Below are 25,967 nucleotides of genomic sequence, written 5' to 3' on the forward strand. Positions count from 1 at the left end.
TAGCTGTCATGCTCAAACAGAGCAATGTTTTGACATGTTTTGATAGCACCACAGAGCCACTTATGAATGGTGAGGTGAAATGTTAACATTAAAAAAAAACACATATCACCTTTAAGTAAATATATGCAAATTGAGAACCAGCAATCTGCAAGAGTGTGATTTTGTCATTTGTGTTAATAATATTTTTTTTACTTAGAAATGCTCATAATCTGTTAATCAACATGGGGTTTAAAAAATAACATCACACACATCTTTTCATTTCTTACACTTCTGAGTTAAAAGCAAAGATGAAATGAAAAATACTTTATATATAACGAGCAAATTGAATGGCAAAATGTTAAGATTCAAAGGAAAATCTCTCACACACACACACACACACACACACACACACACACACACACACACACACACACACACACACACACACACACACACACACACACACACACACACACACACACACACACACACACACACACACACACACACAGAGAGAAACAAGAGATCTTGTGAAAATAAGCTACGACTAGTGCACACACACACACACACACACACACACACACACACACACACACAATTTCCTGAAGCAAAAGAAACCAAGCATAATGCAAAATAATTCCTAAAACTTTTTTATGCTTCAAACCATCCACACCCATCAGTTTGAATATTCAGTCACTGAACAAAATTGATAAATAACAGACATATAAATACACTAATAAATACAGAAAAAAATATATAAAAAAGAGATCAGTATTGATCAGCCTTCAAACTCAGCAAACGAGTGCATTCAGATGGATCAGCACGCACGCACGCACGCACACACACACACACACACACACACACACTAAAAACCAGTAAAAACTATCAAGGACTTAAAAAAAGAACTCAAACACAGTGAACTAGGGGTTCTCTTGCAATAAACAGTCAAATAAATAACATAATCAAAACAAAAGAGCATCTGCCTCGTTCTCCAATGCCTAGCCATCTGTGGTCCGATTCAAAACAACAGGTGGATAGCGACGCAAACTGTTACTTTAGGTTGTGTTTCTGTGATTTCCTTTAAAAAAGGACAACAGGAACTGACATGTGACCACCTGTGGGCAGTTGAAGAGTGCTGAATAACATCTATCCACCGATGCTAAGGAACTATTCAGGCAAAGGAGGGAGAGGACAGAAGTAAGTCCTGTAATGTCACTAAATGCACCAGGAGAAAGACAAGAGCAAATCATATGGAATGTTCTTGTTCTTAAGTGCCAGAGATGTGAAATCTGGGGTCATAACAAATCCATTCGTTTAGCACTTTTTGGGTCCCCATGCCGATGCTTGTTTCGGTGCTATTCCAGATCCAAATGTAGGGAACTCTTCAGCACTGCTCATGTCTGGTGCCTGGATGTCGCAAAGAGGAAAAAGGAATGATTATGATGGCAATTAAGCTTTGTGATACACAGTGGTTAAGTAATTCTTTTAGAAATGACCTTGTTCCCTTGTGCATTCCAGGGGGCGTCCCGCACAACAAAGCCTTTAGCCAGGGCTTTGTTATCCTCATCATTTCCTCCTGTCCCCATCGTCTTTGAAGGAGGCTTCATATAAGCTGCCAGAGTCTCTGTCTCTGTGACACTCAACATCTAGGAGGAAAGATGAGTAAGTGTGAATGTAAGAGAAAGGAAAACAAAAGAGACGCAATCTATCCGTGTAGAAACTCACATATTCTTCTTCCAGGTTAAGCAGATGGTCAATGGCGTTATCTACATTCTCTGGCAGTCCTGTGACAGTAACCTTGTTCGGGTCCTCAGAACCTGGCTGAGGAAACCGTATATCAACCTGGAATAAAGAAGATAAGTATTAAGGCTCCTCTGAAGCAAATATGTAGCAAGTATATAGCTGAATCATTAATTTTCAATAAAAATTAAAATAAAAAAAGTACTACATTTTTGTGAAATAATCAAATTTTTCTGAATTATTCTTATTGATTAAGGTTTTATTTAATAATAATATATTTAAAAAAAAATTATAATAATAAAAGTAATTATTGTGATAAATATTATCACTGTTGTTGTTATTATACATATTTTTTTTAAATACTTTTTATTATCATGATAAATATTATCACCTAAGTTTAGGTGTTATAGTTCTGTCACTGTTTGCAAATAAACATTATTAAATAATTCTTTTTTTAGAATTATTATTTATTATGTACTATTATTACAGTTTTTCTCAAATGCTAAAACACAAAAACCAATCCTCTAAACCAAATGACCAGTTGTCTAAACACATTGACTAAATCTAGCCATCATTTTCCAATATCATAAACACATTTCACATAAAGACACAATTCACAAAACACAATCCTCCGTTCTCATAAATCTTAACACATTTTTCCTTGCTAAAACACAAGTTGCAAAAGAACTCTGCTCATATTCTCAAATGAAAGCTCATGTGATGCAAAATGCTTGCCACAGTCAGCAATATTTGAACACAATGAACACACCTGGCGTCATTCATTACACACAACGACTCAAAATTGAAGACACTTGTTGCTAATGCTGTGACCACATGTATAAAAGCAAGTTCAGAGTGCACAGTTTGCTGAAGATTCCAAACAAACACAATGGATGAAGGCAGAGTCAGGGGAAGAGGAATTTGAGTCAGAGGAGGGAGAAGAGCTGACCATGGAAGAAGAAGAGCAGGCCAACAAGGGAGAGGAGAAGGTCCATGAGGGAGAGCAAGACAACCTCGCACCATCATTACGGACGAGATGCGAGAATGCCACATAGAGGTGGGAGGGTTGCCATATTTACAGCGGCACAAGAAACCCTCATTGTGGATATGGTTCGTGAGACTGCGGGAGATCAGAGACAAAGTCATTGCCGATAATGTCAACTTTGAGAGCATTGATGTCAGCTTGGCCACAATAGGCAGAGTTCTCCGGCGCCAAAAGATGCGGATGAAACAGGTCTATAGGGTTCCCTTTGAGCGCAACTCTGCGCGACACAAAGACCTACGTTACGAGTATGTGCAAGTAAGTATACAGGGAGTGCAGAATTATTAGGCACGTTGATTTTCTGATCATATTTTTTTTCCAGGCACATTTGACCAATTCCAAACCACAGTAATCCTAATAACTACTATTGATTTAGTATTTAATAATGTATAAGTGATATATAATTGTTCATGAAGGCTGGAAATGAAAATCACCTTATATTCAAGTGTGCAGAATTATTAGGCATGTTTTCTTTTACAGTTAAATTGAGCCAAAAAAGAGATTTAACTCAGACTGAAAAGTCAAAAAGTATTAAATGCCCATGAGAAGGATGCAATACTAATGCAAAACTAGACATTACAGTTAAGGCATGACCATTGGACAGTGAAATGCTCGTTGGGTCAGCAGGATCTGACAAAAACAGGTGGTGAAGAAAAGACACCTGTTAACTGCAAAAGAATTAAGAATTAAGGTGAAGAATTAAGGGTGAAACCATCAGGAACCCTTTAGTCTCCAGCGCCACCATTTTCCAAAGCTGCAACCTACCTGGAGTCTCCAGAAGTGCAAGGTGTCAGGATCTCAGAGACTTCAGTTAGGTAAAGAATCCTAAAAAATGACCCCCACTAAATAAGAATCATAAGCTCATAAGCTCATAATCATAAGTGTTGTAAAATACATGAAGCCTGCTTTTTTATAGGCTTTATAGGTTTTATAGGTTGAGAATGACTCTTGAAGTACCAGCACCACATCCTCTAGTACCACTGTTTGAAGAATTCATCTTCCAGAATTTGGCAGTACGTTTTGAGAGTTCATTTTTAGTCCATCTCTGCAAAACGGACTTCAGGATGGACTAAAATGAACTCCCAAAACGTACTGCCAGATTCTGGAAGATGAATTCTTCAAACAGTGGTACTAGAGGATGTGGTGCTGGTCCTTCAAGAATCACTCTCAACCTATCTGTCCATAAAGCCTATAAAAAAACCTTCTTCATGTATTTTACAACACTTCAGCTTGTGATTCTTATCTAGTGGGGGTCATTTTTTAGGATTCTTTACCTAACTGAAGTCTCTGAGATCCTGACACCTTGCACTTCTGGAGACTCCAGGTAGGTTGCAGCTCTGGAAAATGGTGGCGCTGGAGACTAAAGGGTTCCTGATGGTTTCACCCTTAATTCTTCACCTTAATTCTTAATTCTTTTGCGGTTAATAGGTGTCTTTTCTCCGCCACATGTTTTTGTCTGACCCTGCTGACCCAACGAGCATTTCACTGTCCAATGGTCACGCCTTAACTGCAATGTCTAGTATTGCATTAGTATTGCATCCTTCTCATGGGCATTTAATACTTTTTGACTTTTCAGTCTGAGTTAAATCTCTTTTTTGGCTCAATTTATCTGTAAAAGAAAACATGCCTAATAATTCTGCACACCTGAATATAAGGTGTTTTTCATTTCCAGCCTTCATGAACAATTATATATCACTTATACATTATTAAATACTAAATTAATAGTAGTTATTAGGATTACTGTGGTTTGGAATTGGTCAAATGTGCCTGGAAAAAAATATGATCAGAAAATCAACGTGCCTAATAATTCTGCACTCCCTGTACATCCGTGTTCACAGTACAGTTAGTGGACATACTGTGTTGCTCAGTGGCCTACATTACTTCTGGACAATACTGTGCTACCTGATTGACTGTTGTTCTGAACACCTGTGCACTTTCACATTTTCACAGAGGATATTACAGTTGGACACGATGAGTACCTCTTCCTGGATGAGGCTGGCGTCAACCTGCAGAAACGAAGGCAAAGAGGCCGTAACATCATTGGCCAAAGAGCCATCACTGAGGTTCCTGGCCAACGGGGGGGGGGGGGGGTGGGGTGGGGGGGGGGGGGGGGTGTAATATTACTCTTTGTGCGGCCATGGGTTTGGAGGGGCTTGTCCACCGGCATGCTGTCCTTGGGTCTTACACCAGCCAACGTCTCCTCACCTTCCTAGAGGAGCTAAAAGACATCCTCCTGGACCGCCAACAACACCATCCTGGGCCCGCACATCACATTTATGTAATCATTTGGGACAATGTACGCTTCCACAGAACAAACCAAATCAGAGAGTGGTTCACCACCAACAGTAACCACTTTTTAAACGTCTGTCTGCCACCCTACTCCCATTTCCTGAACCCTATAGAGGAGTTCTTCTCATCGTGGAGATGGAAGGTTTATGACAGACAACCATACACTAGAGAGAACCTCCTAAGGGCAATGGAGCTGGCCTGTGTTGACATCCCAGTGGAGGCCTTCCAAGGATGGATTCGCCATTCCAGGGCATTTTTCCCGCGGTGCCTGGCAAGAGACAATATAGCCTGCGATGTGGATGAGGTGATGTGGCCCGATGCAGCTCAGCGACATGATGCCGCACAGTGATTGTGGTGTGTGTGTGTGTGTGGTGTGTGAATAAAGTAAATAAAAAAAACTTCACACCCTGATCATGTTTTCAAGAGTACTGTTGTGTGCAATAGATTCTGTTTTTGCATTGAGTTGTGTTACTGTAGTGTACATGCAGAATTTACTATAGATTTATACTCTTCATATGAAACTCACAAATCTAAATGCCTAATCCTCTGCAGAGATCTAAGAAGATCCATTACTGTAAAGTTTCTAAAAATATGCATTGTCAGTTATGAAACAAAGAACCTTCACACAAATTGAGCATTGTGTTTTCAATTGTTTTGCTGTAGTGTGTAATGATGTGTATAGTGTTTACATTTTTGAAAGCTTCGAGCTGCTCTTTTGGTGTGAAAGTTTGAAGTGAGAAGGTGCGGTTGTGTTTATGTAGCTTTAGAAAAGGGTGTTGTGTTTAGACATTGGGGAACATGGAGGAAACTTTTGTGAAATGTGTTTTAGCATTTGAGAAAAACTGTAATTAAAACAACAATAATAATTATTATTAGTGATGGTTATTGCTTTTTTAACATTAATAACACTAATTTAAACAAAAATAACAGGAATAGAAGTAATATTAATAATATTATTTAATAAATGATATATTCTTTTAATTATTATTAATAGTATTAACATAATTAGATTATTATTATAATTATTAATGCTTTAAATATATTTATTATTATTTTATTATTATTATTATTGTTGATGGTATTGTTGGTTTAATAATAACAAGAATAGTTTATTATTGAGGATGATATTTTCTATAATTATTCATTTTTCTTCTTGTTGTTAATATACTTTTTAACATTACGGTGTTAAATATTATGACTACGTACTCCAGTTTAGATAGTTATTACTGTTGGCGAATACACAAACTGTTCTTACTTTGAACTCCTCCATGAGTTTCCGAATGGCCTTGCCACGGGCTCCAATGATGCGTGCGTGGACCCGCCGGTCCAGCCGGATGTCCTCGCTCACCATTTCCTGTAGCGCTGCCACCAACTGCTCTATAGCTGCCTTGGCCTCATTAGCATTCCTCTCATAACCTGAGATCACGATTACATCCTAGAAAGGAGACAAAGACAAGTGAAGAAAGACTGACAGGAAGAGAGACAGAAATATGATAGCAGGTATGAAAGGTATGAGTAACAGAAAAAGCTGAAGAATTCTAAAACAACGAGGGCAGAACCAGTCTGGGTTAAAGAATGAGGAAATGCCCTCTCGAAAACAATCTGCTTTTGAGACACATTCTTTGCTCATACATACCTGCTGCTCATCACCCTTGTCAGGGAACTGCACATTGACATCATAGTCTTTGCGTATTTGAGAGATGACAGCTCCTTTGCGGCCAATAATTTTGGGGTGATATTTGGACTCTACAGTGAGCGACACCTTGTAGCTCCGTAAGGCCTACAAACAGATTTAGTAAACAATAAATGAATATCAATATCATGAAGCAAGTCTCACGTTGTATATGGAAATTATGTCAGATTTTGTACCCGATCTTCCTGCTCCGCCTTCAGCTCCTGGACTCTCTCCAGCAGCCCCTGTTTGGCCCGCTCCACACTTTCCACCTGTCCAGTGATCTTTATGATATCTGACTGTTGCTCAGGCTGAGGAACCCAAATGTTCACCTATAGAGTACAGTACAATCAGGCACCTTCACTCGTCAGTTTGACTTTCTTTTGTTCATTAAACACAAAAGGAACATCTCCTTTTGTGTTCCACAAAAGACAATAAAGTCATACTTGTTTGGAATTAAATGATGGTGATGTAACTGATTTTCATTTTAGGCTGAACTATCCCTTTAACACGGTTTTGTTCACTGCACTCTGTTATGGTTGGTTGGTTTATACTGTGTTACCACCCTAACACAGTATCATAACCTTAAAGGGTAACTTCAGTGATTTAGCATTAAGCTTTGTATTTAAACTGGGTCATTTATGCAGTAGAAATGTGAAATTATTTTTGAATTTGGTGCCTTCTAGACTGAGAAAAGACAGAAAATGTATTTTTGTCTCATGTGGATGAAAGACAACAACTCCCAGAATGCACTTGCTTCGCTGCCCTACGAGGCCACTCCGTACACCGTCGTTTTGATCTTCATAGTAATAAAATCATTTCAACACTACAATTAAAAACTGAACGTGTCTTTTCAATAAAGTGTGAGTGAGCCGAACGAAAGTCACAGCACAGACGCAGCAGTGTCAGATTTCCTCAGCAGTGTCAGATTTCCTTCATCACGAAGAGCTGAGGTAACGTTAATCGCCAGCCTGGCACGTTTTCAGATCGCATATGGAAGCTAAACTATCACAGGAATTCATTGAAAAGTTGAAACACTCACTTTACTCTGCACCGCGCTGCGTTATGATGATTGTCCGTGCGGCCGCCTGTGTCTTACATTCTGTGCGTGAGATCTCTCCCCTATGGGCGGGTTGATAACATGCGGAACAGCTCCATCTAGTGGCTGTAGTCTTTAGCCTCTGGCCAAAAAATCCTCAGATGACGCAAAATTACGATATTTGCGTCATCGGAGGAATTTTTCTAGAAATAAAATGCATAATTCTCTCATCTCAGGGGGATATGAGGGGGGAAAGTCCCATAATTTGAATATACTACCGGGTTTCTACTGATACAAAGCCTAATGCTAAATCACTGAAGTTACCCTTTAAATAAATTGAAAATACAAATAAGAAATGTTGGGTGAAAAAAGGTAAACATGAAACTAAACCGCCAGTAGGTGGCGGCAATTGACCGCCTTAATGAGTGAGTCATTGATTTGTTCATTCAAACGATTCGTTCAAACAGCTGATTCATTCTAGAATGAGGCAGTTGTTTATGAATGGGTCATTGATTATTTGACTAAACTGATTCATTCAAATCACTGAATCATTCAGTAATGAAAACACGGTTGAGTGTTGCTGTGAGAAACAATTGTGATGGTACTCAGGAAGTCGTGTGGTGTTGCTTAACTGTATCATATGTTATAAATATATAAAAAGGTGTGAAGGATCATGTGACACTTAAGACTGCAGTAATGGCCACTAAAAACAATATTAAGAATATGAGAAGTTATTTTAAACTGTAACAATATTACAATCAATGCAGGCTTGGCGAGTATAAAAGACTTCTTTCAAAAACATCAAACCTCCAAACCGACCCCAAACTTTGGACAAGTAGTGTACATAAAGTATCATTCAATATGTCTCTACCTCATAGTCCTCCATCATTTTCCTTATTCCAATTCCTTTCTGTCCTATGATGTATCGATGAAGGTCATAGGAAACTTCAACATCAATCGTCACAGGAACTAAGGCCTCGAGTGTAAAAAGAAGAGGCAGGATAAAGAGGATCAAAACCAAATCCACAAAGGACAAAAGAGACCGCTGAAATTCCAGAATTCCTTACGAGTAAAGCTGCACGTGCCAACTCGCACTTTTCTGCCCGACCCGTCACAGTGATGACATCGCATTTCCGAGGGATGAGGTCCGTATCCCCATTCTCCTGAGGTGCAGGTTCCTGAGCTGCCAGCCACAAATAAAACAAAAAATTACAGCTCGTAAACACTGCCGTCATCAACAGATACAATGACATCTGAACTAATTTGAGAGAACTAATTTGAAATACCTGCAGACTCATCTCTATCTGGAAATTTGATCTGGACTTCATGTTCCCGTGTAATTTGTTGTATTCTGCAGCCTTTGGGTCCCATGATGGCTCTGTGGTACCGCTGAGGAATCAACACCTCCACACTCACCTGTGACTCCTGACAACACACCAGCAGATAATGACAGTCAATGAGTGGAATGTGCTAGTGTTTCTTCTCTGATATTTCCTTCATAAGCAGGCTACATGTACTACCACTCAAAAGTTTAGAGTCAGTAAGATTCTTTAATGTTTTTCTCATTAAAGAGTCTCTTATTCTCACCAAGGCTGCATTTATTTGAGAATATAAAATCTTACTCACCCCAAACTTTTGAACAGTACTGTATAACTAGAGGTCGAGCGATAGTGGATTTTACTGATAATGATAACTAAGTTGGACCACGCTGGCCGATAACCGATTAATCAACCGATAGTTTTTCAAATAGATACTGAATAAAAACAAACATAACATAAAATCGTGCTAAACTCTATTACAAAAACTTAAAAACAGTACTGAACCATGAAAATGTACTGTACTTTTTCTTAAATATAAAAGATATTCATATATTTATTATACCTTGATCATTCATGTTAGTTGATAGTGCATTACTAATGTTAAGAGAAACAACTTTCAAATGTAAAAATGTATTAGTAAACGATGATTTATTAACCTTAGTTAAATGTTAAAAATGGAATCTTATTGTAAAGCGTTACCATTTCATATAAATCCAAACAGTCATGCTTAAAGATGGCCATCTTTAATTTTCTACACAAAGGCCATAGCATTGATATTAGACACATGTATAATGTATGTATACTCTCACACTTCATTTGCTTCTATTTTAGAACACTTGATGATTAACTCATCAAAATAAAAAGATAAGTATTACAGTGACGATAAAAAAAGAGCTGAAATTGAATGCGTTTCTGATTTGTTTATTCGTTTCTGTCAGCTGCATGACACTTTAAATATGCAACTTTGCTGCATAACGAATACATAAAAGCGACCAGCTGGATATAAACTAATGCAAATAGTTTGTGACAATTGTGACATTAAACATTTGGGTCGGACTTGCATGTATTTTTGGTCACATTGAGGTAGGCTACAAATGTTAGCATCCTATTAACCTCGACGGCAAACATACTGCTGTTCTCCACTAATGCAGCATCTAGTCAACAAATGAATGACTTTACAATGACATGCAGTGTAGTGTACTGTATAACATACCGTTTTATTGTCAGTTTTAAATCTGCATCTGAAGTGTCCCATTCTGTACAGCGTGCAGCCTCACGTGTCAAAACAAACTCCACTAGGCGTCAGTGATAGTTTTTATTTCGCCTCTAGAGGACGCTCTTGTACTGTATAATGACAGCGGACTCTTCTCAGCCGCTCCAGTAACGGACGCAACACGGAAAAACTAACTGTGTGGATTTTTGCCGATTGTTCCAGCAATCGGTTATCGGTGCCGATTAATCTGCAAAACCGATCAATCGGTCGACCTCTACAGAAAACAATATTAATATTTTACAATATTAAATCACAATACGTATAAGTTCACGTTTCAACAACAACACAGTCAAAATTGGATTAGAGACTCACCAGATCTCGAACGATCTCCTGTATGCGTTTCTTAGCAGCGTCCACACACTCTCTGGGTCCTTTGAGAGTGATGCTGTCACTGTGTGTGCCCGTGCGAGGGAAGCTAACGGCTACGCCGCCATATTCCTCCGCCAACTCTCTCAACACCTGCCCTCTTCGACAGACGAAGTGACGGTGATGCCGGGGCTCCACGATCATACTGTCCTCTATCACATCATCCTGAGGGGAAGTACAGATGAACTGAAGAAGGTGCATATAAAGAAACTAAACAATTCAAATTTCAAATACACAACTTTCTCTTCTGTCATACCAGATTTTTGATGAGCATCTCCAGCTCTTTCTGAGCAAGCCATACCGCCTCCTCTTTACCCATGATGGTAATGTGGTCCTGTTCTGGCTCATCTGGTGATGGGAAAATGATCCGTGCTCCGGTTCGATCCCGTACGCGTCGGATGTTAGCTCCTCCTCTGCCTATCAGAAACTTGTGGTACTCTGGCTTGGCTTGAAGCTCCACTGAGAAGTTGTTGACTTGCTGTTGGGACAAAAGACAAATGTCTCACATAGACTGAATGACTGGAAATATAACAGTGTTTCCTGCACTGCTGTCTTTTTTGCTTTTCTGTTGTTCATCTTCATCCCATTACTTACCTTCTCCTCCGCCAGTTGCAACAGTTGTCTCCTGGCTCTCTCCACCTCCTCTGCAGGACCTCGGATAGTGACCTTGTCCAACCCTGAGCCCTCCGCAGGGAAGTGGATATGAACACCCCCACACTCTTCCATTACGGAGCGCACCAGACTGCCTTTGGATCCAATCAGAGAGTTATGCAGCTTGGCTGGGATGGAAACCTCAGCCTCTTTCAGGTTGGCCTGGGACAATTGAAAGATTAAGCGAGAATTTGAGAGAGAAGGAAAAACTAAGAGTACTGGGAATTACACCTCTAACACGTTCTCTAGCTTCGTGTTTCTCTCACCAGCTCTTTCTCAATGGCGAGGATCCGATCTCGTGCGGCTTCACAGCTGCTCTTCTTGCCTGTGATCACAATCATCTCAGAGTTGCTGTTTTCCGTTGGGAGATCAATCTTGGTGCTGGTCTCCTCACGTATCTATATAGACACAACAACAACCTCTAATATAAAAAAACAATTTGTACAACAAAAAAACAGAAATTGTACTGTATATTTTGGAATAAATATTATAAAACTAATAAAAAACATGACAAAATAACAAAATTACTAGAATAAATAATAAAATAATAATAATAAAAAAAAAAAAAAAATATATATATATATATATATATATATACCGTTTCGGTACAGGGCTTTCGGTTTGGTGCACGCGTATACCGAACGGTTTCCGAATGTAAAAAGTTAACAGTCGGCTTGTTTTAAGCGTAGAACACACTTCACAAAATATGAAATATTACTGAATATAAGAAATAATAAATTATACTAAAATTGTATAATACATTGTTATAAATTATATTATAAATAAATGATTATAATATAATACTAAAATAACATTACTATGAACTGTCCTTGTATGGAAATATAAAAAAAAAAACAGAAGACAGACAATCATACTGTGAACTATCACTTTAAAGCAGGGGTCTCCAAACTCGGTTCTGGAGGGCCACTGTCCTGCAGAGTTTAGCTCAACCTCAAATAAACACACCTGAACCAGCTAATCAGTGTCTTACAAGGCCCTAGTAAGATTCAGGCCCTGAAAAACTGACTTCTGCAGCGGAGTTCTTCCGGCAGTCAAAGCGGCATTACGTCGTGAAAGTGCGGACTCAGAGGAAGACCTCGAGGGTTTAGGGTGCCATTTGGGACAGGGCCACTGATTAGCTGGTTCAGGTGTGTTTAATTGGGGTTGGAGCTAAACTCTGCAGGACAGCGGCCTTCCAGGACCGAGTTTGGAGACCCTTGCTTTAAAGGATTATTAATTCTGTTACAGTATAAAAAAGTTAACTTTACAAATCTAAATAAAATGGCTGTTTCTTCACCTTTTTAATGTTGGCACCTCCTTTGCCAATGATGTTTTTGTGGAACTGCTTGTGGATGGGTACAGAAATTGAGAAGCTGCTCTCAACCTAATAACATGATGAACATATAATTATACATGAGAAAATGTAAAGGCTTAATTTCTCGACTGTAAACAACAGTCAATATACCTTCAAAACAGACTACAGTAGCATTGCAGGAAATAGAAAAAAAATCTGTAATTTGTCATCTGTTGGCAGAGTATAATAATTCCACAGCTGCCTGAGCACATAATAGCTACTGTATTTGTGAACTATGTATTAGTCACTAAGCAAATGTTATTTCAGAGCAGGAAGGAAGCAAGAGGAAATTACACTTGTACCAGCTCAGCGATGAGTTTCTGCAGAAACTTTGCACATTTCTCCACCTCGTTTTTAGGCCCTCGGAGCTGCACTATGTCACTTTTTTGTTGCTGGTCTGGAAAGATGATAATGACCTGCAGAAATGAAACCAAAGGCATCTATATGAAATCATCTATCATGTCATGCTACAAAAAACTTAAAGCAGAATATGGCTGTCTGTGTTTTACAAAAATATATCTATGAGCACCTCAGGGAACTTGTCCCGCACTTCTCTGATCTTCTCTCCTTTCTGCCCAATGATGGTGCGGTGAAACTTCTGCTCTATGATCAGATCTTTTGTGCGTTCATTTTCCTAGAGCATCAAAAATGCTAGAAAATTAAAAATCTTAAACCATGCAGATGGGTTCATGTCATGTATAGAGTGCTTTTGTGCTACCATATATAGTACGCCTCACCATACGCTGGGCCATGTCCATCAGTTCCTTGCGAGCGAGCTGTACTCCCTGAGGATCGCCCTCGATACGAACTAACCCACAGCGCTCTGAGTCCTGAGGAATCCTCACTGATACCTTATACTGCTCCTTTATCCGATTTACTAGCGAAAAGCACCAAAAAATTCAATTATCTACTTTTAAAACTTTACTGTAACAAATATGTTATGGATAACTCAAAGGTAACAATCAGATCAAGTGTGAAAAACAATCAATAATTTTTCTCTGTTTTTTTTTCTCTGTGGTCATGAAGAGACATGAAAAATTATATTTAAAACATGACAACTCTTGCTACGCTACAATGCCGATGTTGTTTATTGTTTATAATGTGATGAATGATTGCTGCAGGAATAACCTACAACAAACACTGAACCAGACTATTTGATTGTTAAGAAAGCAATCCCATTGGCTGCAGGATCAGCAGAGCCCAATCAGCTCGCACCATGCAGTAATGAAGTGATTGCATGTAAAGGACCTATCAGTCTGCGTCCTCTAGAGTTTCGTGACTGTATAGATATTTGTATAGAGAGGGAAAAGAACATTTGCATCTGCTGAATTGTGATATTGTGCGCTGCTTGCAGTCAAATAACGTGTAAAACCACAATTTGACTATTCAAACATTACTTTTTCTAGCTCTGCCATGAGCTCTTTATTAAACATTTCTAAAAGATTCTAAACTTACTGTTGGCTCCGTTTTTGCCAATGAGATGTCTATGGAAACGTTGGTCAATATTAATCTCTGCAAAGTCCATTCTCGCCATCTGAACGAAGAAAAATAAAATACTTGAGCACTATACCTAAACAGTATGTTTTGATTCCACAAATTCAGTCTAAAACTGAAGAAAAAAAAACATAATAGCATATGTTAAATGATTTGGCAACCAAACATTTGTCCCCTGACATTTTCTATTTAGTTTTAATTCACATTTCTATCGTCATTAAAAAAAATGAACAGACTGATAATAAGATATTCAAGTGTTCTCTGACCAGGTCTTTGATGATCTCCTGTATCTGAGCCTGGGCTTGTTCTACCTCCTCCGTCGGTCCCTCCAGACTGATACGTTCCTCTCCATCAGTAAACTCTATATGAACCTAGTGATGAGAAACAGTCACAGAATCACAATATAGGGCCTATTGTTTATGATTATGCTTAAGAGTTTTAATATTAATGCTTTTTATGTGATAGAATATATTATTATTCATTATTAAAGGATTTAGACATTAAGGAATACAGTGCTCCAGGGATAAGTCCTAAATCTCGGAAACAAATTAGCATTTTTGCACTTCCGTTTCCAATGTCCCGAAAAGTTTTTTCTTTTTTTTGAACTCCAGTCTGAGTTCCATCTGGAACAACAAATAATAAATGAAAATAGTGATGGGAACAATTTAATTTTATTCTATGAAAATATTTATTTTCTTGAAAAAAGCTAACGTGGCTAAATAGGACTACAGAGGTTGTCGGTGACATTAAATGTCATCACGCTGTCACTTGTCCGCTTTTTCAGTCTTGTTGTGTTTATACTTAAGCTCTTGTAAACTATTTTAAATAAATTTTTCTTAGTGAAAGTGACATGTGAAAGCTAAGTTTGGTAACACAACACGGAATTTGTCTTCTGCATTTAACCCAACCAAGTTAATGCACACACATTAGGAGTAGTGAACACACACCGCAAACCTTGGACACACACACCCGGAGCAGTGGGCGGCCATTATGCTGTGGCGTCCAGGGAGCGATTGGGGGTAAGGTGCCTTTCTCAAGGGCACCTAAGTCATTTCCTGCCGGATTGAGAATTGAACCCGTAACCTTCGGGTTACCAGTCTGACTCTCTAAACATTAAGCCACGAGTCACGACTGTCCTTAAAATCAAATTTTCTCAATTGTAGATTTTAAATTAAGACTCAAAAGTTGTGAGAAGCTTAGTTGGGCTGATACTGAAGTTGTGTGACTGTGATGTATCCTAACATTCCTTTTTATTTCTGCTGATTGTATTTAGGCATCAAAGTTGTTCTTAATTGTGAAGATTATCTTCATCAACAAAACATCAAAAACGTTTGTTGGTCAGATTTTCTGCAAGAATCCAAAAGCCAATGAAAAAATCCAGTGTTATGCTAACTTTCGTTTTGGCCTACAAAAATACGTCATCCCTACAGCACTCTATTCTCAGTTCTCACTTGCCATATTCTATTCTAGTATCTTATAACAGTGAGTCCTCATTTCGCTTTTTAAAGGGATAGTTCACCCATAAATGAAAATTTTATGTTTATCTGCTTACCCCCAGACCTCACGCACCGGAAGTGAGTTTTGTACACGATCTGACGTAGTTTTACACAACATATCTTGTACAGGCCTCACTCACTGGAAGTGATGGCGTGCTCAAGGCTGTTGGACATAGTGGTGTATTAAAGGTAAAGAATTCTGTTCAATTCTGAACAGAATTCTGAAAAATAAATACTGTTCTGTTTCTCGCACAAACCGATCGGTTCGTGTCTTAAGACATCAATGAGTCGTCACGAGTCGCAGGGTTTAATTTGGATTTGTCTGTGCATGTTTTTTTTAGGGATGCACCGAATCCAGGATTGGCCGAATATTGGGCTTTTTGACGGGGTTCGGTTTCTGCTGAACCTTAGAATTTTTTTCCACCGAACCGAACCCTAGGCTTGCACTACGCGCGCTCCACTGGTCGAACGTAATGACGGCGCAGTTGTTTATGGGAAGGTGCTTACTAGGTGGACCGTTCGAATACAGGCTGTGAGAAAGTCAAAATGGAACTTGTGATCAGAAAATGTGGCAGAACTTTCAGTCAAAAGAAGGCGATTCAAGTCGAGCTACATGTTCAATTTGCAATGCCGATTTGTCTCGTGGTGACAAGGTCCCTAAACAATATCCGCTGTTAAAACATTTGCGTATGAAACAACTGAAAGAATATGAGTTGTGCATGAAGGAATCTACAGACAGCAGCCGAAATGCAGCAAAGACAGTGTTGTCTATTCTTAATTAAAATTAAATAAAAAATACACTGCTGTAGGGATGCTCAGTCGGTTAATTTTCCCAACCGACAACAGCTGCTCATTATCCGATTATTAACAGTTAACTGATAAGATTATAATATTGAATTGACATTAAAAAAAAAATACGATTGACGAGTGTCTATGACCCGTTAAAAAGACTGGTTTATTTTACCGTGCAAACAGCAGCATACAGATCAGATACAATATAAATAAAAATAATAAAATAAATAGGCCTACACTAAATATTTTTCACTTAAATAATCTACTAAATTAAGATGACAAAACAAAAATACACTGAATCCGTTTGAAGCTTTGAAGAACCGGAATAGTTTTTTTGTCAAATAAAAATAGCAGGCCTACCTCTATCCACACCTTGTATTGTTTTTATTTTTTTTAAAGTAACATGTCTAATTGATGTGGGTTAGTCTGGAGCACAACCTATTGACAGAAAACACCCTCTCAAGCTTTGTTTATTGTCTGTCTCCGCAGCGCGAGCCTCTGACTGCGTGCACGCCTTCTGCGCTCTCCGTTGTGCTGTTCTTTGAAACGACAAAGGGCAACTCGGGGTAATTGTTCTATAAACCATCAGGAAATAGTGGCGAGAAGAACATACGTGACAATGTTTACTTTAGTAAACTTGACCAAAACCACACTACGAAAAGCCTTAAACAAGGCTTCAGATGGCACTGATGTCCCGGGAATACAGAGATAACGCCTCGCTAGAGTGGCCAGCCTCGGGAAGTGCCTTTAATTTGCTTTCCACTAGTCTTGTGTTCCATTGGAGAAACAAAGTCACCTATATATTGGATGCCCTGGTGGGTAAGCAGATAAACATCAAATTTTCATTTTTGGGTGAACTATCCCTTTAATACCTTAGGAAGCTGCTGTGTAATGCGACTGATGTTCTGTCCTTTCTTGCCGATGATGAATCGATGGAGCCAGGCCGGAGCAATCACCTCCACCACAATCACACTTTTAGCCTGCAGAACAAACAAGTGCCATGTTAAAGATGCCATTGCATTCTATTAAAAATAAGGCCAAAAAATGTGGATCTACACAAATCTACTATCTTTAATACATCTGACCTTGGCGTACACCTGCGTTAGAGCCGGACCCAGCTTATCAGGTTCCCCTCTGAGGATGATGGTCTCCGATGCGGAGTCCAGAGGAGGCATCTCCACAGACACCCCCGTGTTCTCCAGGATCTCCTGCAGGGTGTTGCCTTTAGGGCCTACTATGTACTTATGTTGTGACTTCTTCACCTCTACCGAGATTGTGGTCGTTTTTCGCTTCTGCTTGTAAATAATAAGGAGGAGGTCAGGAAACGTCATCAGAGACATAATTGCATGTGTGTACACAAAATAATGTAATTAAAATACAATACCATTTAGAGGTTTGGGGTTGGTACGATTTAATTATAATGTTTTTAAAAATAAGTCTCTTATGCTAAGACTGCAATTTTTGGTCGAAAAAAAAAGAGTCATTTTGTGAAATATTATTACCATTTAATATAACTTTTCTATTTGAATGTATTTTAAAATGTTATTTATTTCTTTGATGGCACAGCTAAATATTCAGCAGCCATTAATCCAGTCTTCAGTCACATGATCCTTTAGAAATCATTCTTATATGCTGATTTGGTGCTCAAGAAACATTTCATATTAATAACAAAGTTGTATACAGTTGTACTGCTTAATATTTTTATGAAAACAGTGCTCATTTTTTTTCATGATTCTTTGATATATACAAAGTTCAAAAGAACAGCACGGTAGCGTAATTAAATCACCTTCTCTTCATAAATCGCCCGGATGCGGGCGATCGCCATGGCCACCGCTTCCTTCTCGCCGGTAATGACAATCTCATCTTTGGGTACGCTGGGTGGCGGGATGCTAATACGAGCTCCAGTCTCTTGACTCATCTCTTGAACGAGTCGATTATATGCACCAGCGATGAATGGATGAAAAGCTTTCTCAAAAGACAAACGTTCCACGGCACGCTTATCCTGAAGCAGACAGCGAGGACACATAATGAGGGTGATGGAATGAAATATAAAACCTCATCTCATCTACCTTTAATGGTTACCTGCTCTGCAGAGATGAGCTGGATTTCATGGCGAGCTTTCTCAATGCCCTCCTTGGTGCCGGTGATGCGGATGTTGGCGTTGGGATCGTCAGAGCGGGGGATAGCGATCTTGGTGGCTGTTTTCAGCTCCAGCTCCTGCAACTTCTCCCCATTCTTCCCGATCACAAACCGATGATGTTCTTTTGGAATAAGCACAGTCGCTGAGGCCTGTGAAGTTTAGCATTAAAGGGTTAGTTCACCCAAAATGTTTAATTTTGTCATCAATTACTCACTCTCAAGTCGTTCCAAACCCATAAGATTTTCATTCATCTTCATAAAAAATGGGAGATTTCTGTCCCTCCATTGAAAGTCTATTCACCCAAAACTATGACAGTTCAGAACATTCATAAAGAGATTAAAATTAAATCAATATGAATTGAAACTAACCCTTTAAAATATATTTTTTTTACCAAACAGCAAATAGGTTTGTATAAGAAGAGCAAAAATCAAATAAGCACCTGAGTCTGCAGTCGGGCCACAATCTCCTTCCTTGCTTTCATGACCGAGTCCAATTTTCCAGTCACCATGATGGAGAGGCCTTGGTCCTTGGCAAGCGAGAGTTCGATATGTGCCCCGGTTTTCTGCATGATATCCAGGCACACCTTCGCCTCCTCACCCTCACCAAACTGACTGTTGTCTTTATACCGCCGCTCCTCCAGAGGGACATGGAACACCTTAAGGTGCAAAGGGTGTGAAAGGAGAAAAAGTGTGGCAGGCTCTCGTGTTATTGATTGCCACAACAAGAATATTTTCCAGATCACTAGCAGCTTACACACACTTCAGGGCTCGAATTTTCGGAGCGAGTATTGCGCATAATTTTAATAATTAGCGCAGGTCTCGCACTTATAATGCAGGAAATTCATGCAAACATTCATTCACTTTATGTAGGTTTGTATGAGTAAATAAAATACACACAGATTATAAGACCAAATCATTCATTTTAAAACTCAGTTTTTAAACAACGATTGCACAAGGCAAGTGTAAAGCGTGCACTGCAGGCAGCGATACAAGACTTTCACATGTCAAGAGTCGGGACAGTTGACGGAATTGTCAATTGCGCAATCGGGCCAGTGTTGCATCGTCACTAAAGTTTGTCATTTGCACGACTTTTTAAGTCTTACCAATTTAAACATTTAAACTATTCAGTACTCGCACGCTCTCTGAGAGATGGTTTTCTCTGCGCACATAAATAGAGCCGCATCACAAACAGCTTGTGAGTAACAAAATTCCTTTTCACGGATTATAGCACTTTAATGGTCAAAAACACACAAAATGATGTCAAATTTCCGGTCTTAACAAATATCCTCGTAAACACAGTCGGTTATGTCTTAAATATATACAGTTGAGAAAGAAAACACATGTCATGTGACAGTATAATGAAAACGGTATAATGGATCTGTGCTCTAGCTCTTTAAGTGACAGCACCGTTCTAGCACGTGTCATTAATGTTGATAAAACAACAAAAGATATCTTTAATTGTAAAGAATCGGGATTAATAGCCTATGTATTCAATTTAAATGGTAATCACCCAAGGGAGGAATTCCCCCCATTTTCCAAAATAAAATTCAGGCGCTGAACTGTACAAACAATCTGTGGAGTAATTATAGTTACCTGAGTGATGACAGAGGCTTTGATGGGTCGGATTTTGCTCCAGGCACCTGCTGGCTCACCTGTCTTCTCACCTGGACTGCCCTTGTCCGGCAAAGGTGGAAAGGCCTCCAGATAGGTGGGAATATATGCTTCATCCTCTGGCGCACTACCTAATAACAGACAATGAGAAAAGAAGGCAACACTTAATTTTACAGTGTGCTTGTTACATATGTTACATGTACTTACTGTAGTAAAAACAGTCAATTGTGCATAATTACATGCAACTAACCCTAAACCAAACCTGCAGTACCTGTCAAAAGTTTGGAAACATTACAATTTTGTTACTATGTTTTTGAAAAAAGTATCTTATGCTGCATTTATTTCATAAAAAATACAGCAAAAACCATAATACTGTGAAAAATGATTACAATATTAAATATTTCTGTGACGACAAAGATGAATTTTCAGTATCATTACTTCAGTCTTCATTGTCACATGATCCTTCAGAAATCATTCTAATATGCTGATTTGCTGCTCAAGAAACATTATTATTATCAATGTTGAAAACAGTCGTGCTGCATTTTTTTGGAAACAATGATACAATTCAAACATATGTGGTAAGATTTTTAAAAAAAGAGAAATTAATATTTTTATTAATCAAGGATGCATTAAATTGATCAAAAGTGACAAATGATTACATAAGACTTTTATTTAATAAATGCTCTAGATAGTTTATTAGATGCTATCAAATTTGAATAAATGAAACTTGGGGTCATGAATTGAGAAATCAACGTTCCCTTGAGCCTTTAATATATAAAAGGTCATAGTAATATAAGAATATCCTGTAAGTTTCAGAGCTGAAAACTTCCTTGTTAGTCAAAGAAAAGCTTTTATAGACACCAGGCCCAGCAAACGATCGATCTCAGAATGTGCCAGGCTATGACGTTAGAGTGTGGTGAAGCACCGCCTCAACAGAAGAAGAAAAACGCCTGATTCTGTAGCCCCGCCCACCGACTCGTGCCACTAACATGACATAGGCCTACATAAGAGCTAAACCGCATCGAATTTCTAAGCAGTAAACATACCACATAAGCTTCATTCGGATTCCAATATTATGAATGCATGGATGAACTTTATTTTTAATGAATATCCAGCTCACATGGAGAAGACATTGCACGCCTGTTCCTTAATTTAACCACAGATTCGTTTGTAAACAAAAGACTGGATTTGCAGACAGGATGAGATTACATGAATGAATGAAGCAACACACTAATGTGAGTAAAAAATATTTTTTTATATGTGGTAGTATTGCATTGTTACAGATAGTATTGATTGTGTGTACATGTCTAACTGAACATACCATAGCACGCTGCCAAAGGCTGAAGAATCCTTTATTTGTTGTGTTGTGGTTCATTGCGATCCGGGATCAGACTCGGACATGCTTATGGGCCAGTGCCCGCAAAGCCCAACGTCCCGGGGCTATGTGTTTTCCAGATGGGCTACCAAAGCGTAAGCCCGATTTGCTGACAGGCTATCTTAAATAGTGAAATAACATTCCTTTCTTGATGTGCGTTGTTCACTCTCTTGACTTGATATTTGAAGGGCGCGTGCTGTGTATGTGTGTGTGTGCGGTTCGCGGTTATATTCATCGATTGGACGGGCCAAGTTACGTTAATAAAAAAATAACATTCCAATCAATCGCAGGTGGATGAGAGATGAATCATTGTGTTTGTTTGATAAAGACATTTTGCGAGCCCTGTGGGCAATTCATTCCGGTTGCCGTTTCCCCACTGACCACAGGGGAGCTGAAGCTCATTAAATATGTAAATCTTACCCAATCCTAGCTGTGGGCATTTACTTCCAAGTCTTCAGTGCGGCACGCCCATAAAAACTGAGCGTTTCTTGAGAGAGCCTCAAAACCAGAGCAGAAAATAGCCTTTTACTTATTCATTATGATGTTTTTGAATGTAAAAACCACGCAAACGTCATAAGTTGACCTCAGACTACAGTATAATATTTTTTAAAAAGCCAGTTCATGACCCCTTTAATAACTGAAAATAAATGCTGTTCATTGCACTTTCTAATAATCAGTATATAAGAATGATTTTTCAACATTCAGCGTTGCTTCACAGGAATAAATTAAATTTTAAAATATATCAAAATACAAAACGGTTCTTTTAACTTGTAATATTTCGCAATATTACTGTTTTTACTGGATTTTTTATCAAATAAATTTAGCCTTGGTGAGCATTAGAGCATTTCCAGTCCAAACTTTGACTGGTATTGTATACCTAACCCTAACTCTATAGTAAGTAAAGTAAATGTTGTTAATTTATACTACTTAGTAACAATTACATTGTAACAAAGACATCTTTAAATAAAGTGTAACCGAAAAGAAATTGTAAAATGTACAACTTTTCATCATTTTGATAATAACGGTATGACACATCCTAAAGATAAAGCGATTTTTGTTGAGTACTTTCATTCTTGATTATTAATGTTTTATACATTAGTTGTTGCAGCCCTCTTTATATTTCCTGCCATTACACATGAGATGAATTGAGGTACAAAAAAAATTGTTTCACCCCTAATTTTGCTACAGTTGTCATACCCGTGATCTCAAAGTCCTTCAAGCCACTGCGGTGCTCCGCAAAACTCTCCTGAGTCAACACTGCCACAGAGCTCATGTTTCAAGACCTGATCCGCTATCCTGTAGAGACCAGGAGGAAGAGGAGGGACATGTGGAAAGAAATACAGAAAAAGCAAAATATAACAGCAGAATATCTAGTCCAAACACACAGCCTTAAACAAAACTAACTAAAAGAGCATAGCAGTAATGGACTACTTTAACTTGAGTGATAAAGTGCATGCCGAGCTCGGTATTCTCTGTGGTTTCAGCAGCCCAGCAGGGCCTCGACACAAACTGGCATCTCCCTGAGCCCAACAGCATCTCTCCCCACCTGAGCTCTCCAATTAAAGATGCTGCAGCTGTGAAAGCTGACAAAAGCATTGTGTGACTTTGACTAACGTAACGATTATTGATCGTTGTCTAAAACGCTTTTCAATCTTTTAAATGCCAAATATGATCAGCCTCATGTGAGGAATCATACATACATATATGAACAATATTTGGTTATGTAAACTAATTTATAGTCTAATTTTATAAACTTATTTAATCATTTGTTTACTTATTTTGTTAAATTTTTAATGTAATTACATAGGGGTGGGCGATGTGACCAAAATCTTACATCAAGATATGAGTAATTTTATTTCACAATAACAATATAATAATAATAAATAATAATAATAATAAATTTTATTTGTACTGCACTTTACATTTGGAACAATATATCACAATAGTTATTTTTGCTTTAAATAAGGTTATGATATCACAATTTTTGATAACATTGAAATGTCATAATTATTCAATAATCACAAACAACTAATACTAGAATACAAAAAAAAACTCATGCTTACTGAAAACAAGTAAACGGTGATAAAGAAAGAACAAAGAAACTAATTACAAGCATATACGAAAACAAACTACAATAGAACAAACACAAATGATATAGACACTAGAAATAGGAAATGCTACATAAATTGTATTAAAAAAATTATCAAAAAACACAGTGTTCTTAGTGTAAATTAAATATACATTTATTATTATTAAAGTTAAAAAAGTGAAATTAGTCAAGAACAATGAGAGATTTTTTATTTTTTGTTTGATTAACAACATAAATAAAGACAGTAGGTAAATTTGGATGCTGTCACTTTAAGACCGACGGCACGGATCCATTATACTTGTGCGTTTTCTTTCTCAACAGTGTACATTCACTTAAGACATAAATGACTATGTAGACTTGCAAATACATGGTCACTTTGAAGTATGTGTATTTAAGCATGCACATATAGCAAAACGAGTTCTTGTTCGCTGCTTTCTGCGTTTCAGTAAAATCACTTGTCTTTAAACCACAAAACTTAAAAACGCATGCAAACGCAAATAAGCTTTTGTGACTGCAGAGCACAGCAACGGTACATGAGCGCATGATAGAGGCGATAGTCCAAAATCTCTACTAGCTGACTAATTTCTACCGTTTAATCGTGTCTATCGGTATATCGCCCACCCCTATATTTACATGAATCAAATTGATTTATTTTAAAGGTGCACTGTGTAAATTTTAGCTGCATCTAGCTGTGAGGTTGCGAACTGCAACCGCTCACCCTTCCCTTTCGAAGCACATAGAGAAGCTACGGTGGCAGACACAGGACAAAAATGTTGTAGAGATTCTTAGTAGCTTTTTTGCTTTCAAATACGCCTTAATACCACACAATAACGTAAAAGATCACCTACCTGCAAAGGGTCGAAAACCAGAAAGTCCGTCCAGGTGGATGCTACTGAGAACTCTTCAGTGTCAGTTTGTTCGTTCAGCCCTGTGTGGGTGAGGTTAACAAAGACAGATTGTAACCAACCTTGTGATTACATACACAGCATAAAAAAACAGCATCTTGGGGCAAGGCCCTCTGAGGTTGACCAGGAAGGGGGGCAGAGTCCCAGTGGTCTGTCCTATGGGAGGCGATAGCTAGATGTGGAGCTAAGGATAGTCTTCTCTTCACTCTCAGGTGACTAGGTGTCTAATTGGTGTGTGGGTGTTTGTGCTTACTGTAGTGACAGTAAAAATACAGACACACATCATATTTACACATGGGATTGACACATTTATACATACCCATCTAACACTCAGTGAGAGGCAAATTACCAATGTAGCAGAATAATACATGTCATAGAGACATGGTCTATTAGGCCGACATTTGCCATTCGTTATTGTCTAATATTGTGAAGATCTATTTGCAGTGTAATTTTGTCTGCTCTTGCAGCGATAAGTATGGGTTGAGAAAAAAAAGGTTTTCATCTTTTGGACATGTGCAAGCCACTTATAAATGTTTTTACATAACATGCATGGTCAATATTACAAACAACAACATATGCAATTCTAGTAATCTGATGTCTATAAACATACTATATCAAATGCTTATAGCACGCTCTATGCATGATCCATATTATCTGCAAGCTCGGTGCAGAGCAGCAGATCTGTGTAAACAAATACATGCTAAAAACACAACCTGACAACAGCACAATTGCCAGTAAAAACAGCTGTTAAAACCTCAAATATCAAAGTGTGGTAGAGATGCATTCTGTATCGGGCTGGTAGTAAATATTCTAGCTAGTAGAATATATATATTCAGAATATCTGAGCTGGTCAGCTAATCTGCTACATGTAACAGCTCGTTAGCCATATAGATACTGCCTGTCTATCTCTCTTTTAAATACGATAATTTAATTGCAGAAACCGCGGATATGTACATTCCGTCAACAAAACGGTGCGATAAGTAGCACGTCTACGGAAACAAAGACATCTTGTCACCTTATCAGACGGAAAAGGATAGCCGCTGGTCTGCTGACAATAAACACTGCTGCTGAGAATCGACTCTTCAACTGAATCGAATCTTTGATTCATGAATGATAATGTTAACAATTTTATGTTATGATTTTGTATGTTTATTTGTTTGTTAATTGTTTATATGTGATAATCAATGTCAAATAATTGACGCAGATAATTATTTTATTAAAAAACATTATTGAAATGCAAAAAACATTTTGCTTTCATTTTTGCTTTTGTTGTGTATATTTTGACAAAAAAAGTATTTCCTTATTTTTTATATTTTACTTTTTGAGTATATCCTTATAAAAT

At 38.2% G+C, this 25,967-nt stretch overlaps 1 protein-coding gene across 2 annotated transcripts; it reads right to left on the minus strand.

The window, feature by feature from the left end:
• Window positions 1-608: 608 nt before the first annotated feature.
• Window positions 609-25,718, minus strand: LOC307116801 (vigilin-like). Of its 2 annotated transcripts, XM_079801185.1 has the most exons (28): window positions 25,641-25,718; window positions 24,569-24,648; window positions 22,829-22,927; window positions 20,239-20,387; window positions 19,086-19,301; window positions 18,589-18,795; window positions 18,293-18,508; window positions 17,592-17,798; window positions 17,379-17,486; window positions 14,485-14,589; window positions 14,180-14,258; window positions 13,462-13,601; window positions 13,254-13,358; window positions 13,027-13,140; window positions 12,668-12,754; window positions 11,637-11,768; window positions 11,314-11,532; window positions 10,976-11,197; window positions 10,666-10,884; window positions 9,048-9,186; window positions 8,829-8,944; window positions 8,633-8,737; window positions 6,920-7,054; window positions 6,687-6,830; window positions 6,306-6,485; window positions 1,705-1,821; window positions 1,476-1,625; window positions 609-1,386 (listed from the first exon to the last, which is right to left on the minus strand). In XM_079801185.1, exons 3-28 carry the CDS (start codon window positions 22,902-22,904, stop codon window positions 1,294-1,296), a joined length of 3,780 nt encoding a protein of 1,259 aa, XP_079657311.1. In that variant the 5' UTR covers window positions 22,905-22,927; window positions 24,569-24,648; window positions 25,641-25,718; the 3' UTR covers window positions 609-1,293. The 2 variants fall into 2 exon arrangements, with proteins under 2 accessions (XP_079657311.1, XP_079657312.1); XM_079801186.1 differs by lacking the exon at window positions 25,641-25,718 and having other exon boundaries at window positions 24,569-24,695.
• Between the last annotated feature and the right edge of the window lie 249 nt (window positions 25,719-25,967).

This window comes from Gobio gobio, assembly GCF_949357685.1.
Source record: "Gobio gobio genome assembly, chromosome: 20".
NCBI classification, from domain to species: Eukaryota; Metazoa; Chordata; class Actinopteri; order Cypriniformes; family Gobionidae; genus Gobio; species Gobio gobio.

Coding starts and splice junctions, on each gene's coding strand:
- LOC307116801 (XM_079801185.1), bottom strand. CDS start 22,904: ATGAGCTCTGTGGCAGTGTTGACTCAGGAGAGTTTTGCGGAGCACCGC. Junction 17,487..17,591: donor TAACGCAGGTGTACGCCAAG/GTCAGATGTATT, acceptor TTTGTTCTGCAG/GCTAAAAGTGTGATTGTGGT. Junction 8,945..9,047: donor AGATAGAGATGAGTCTGCAG/GTATTTCAAATT, acceptor TGTGGCTGGCAG/CTCAGGAACCTGCACCTCAG.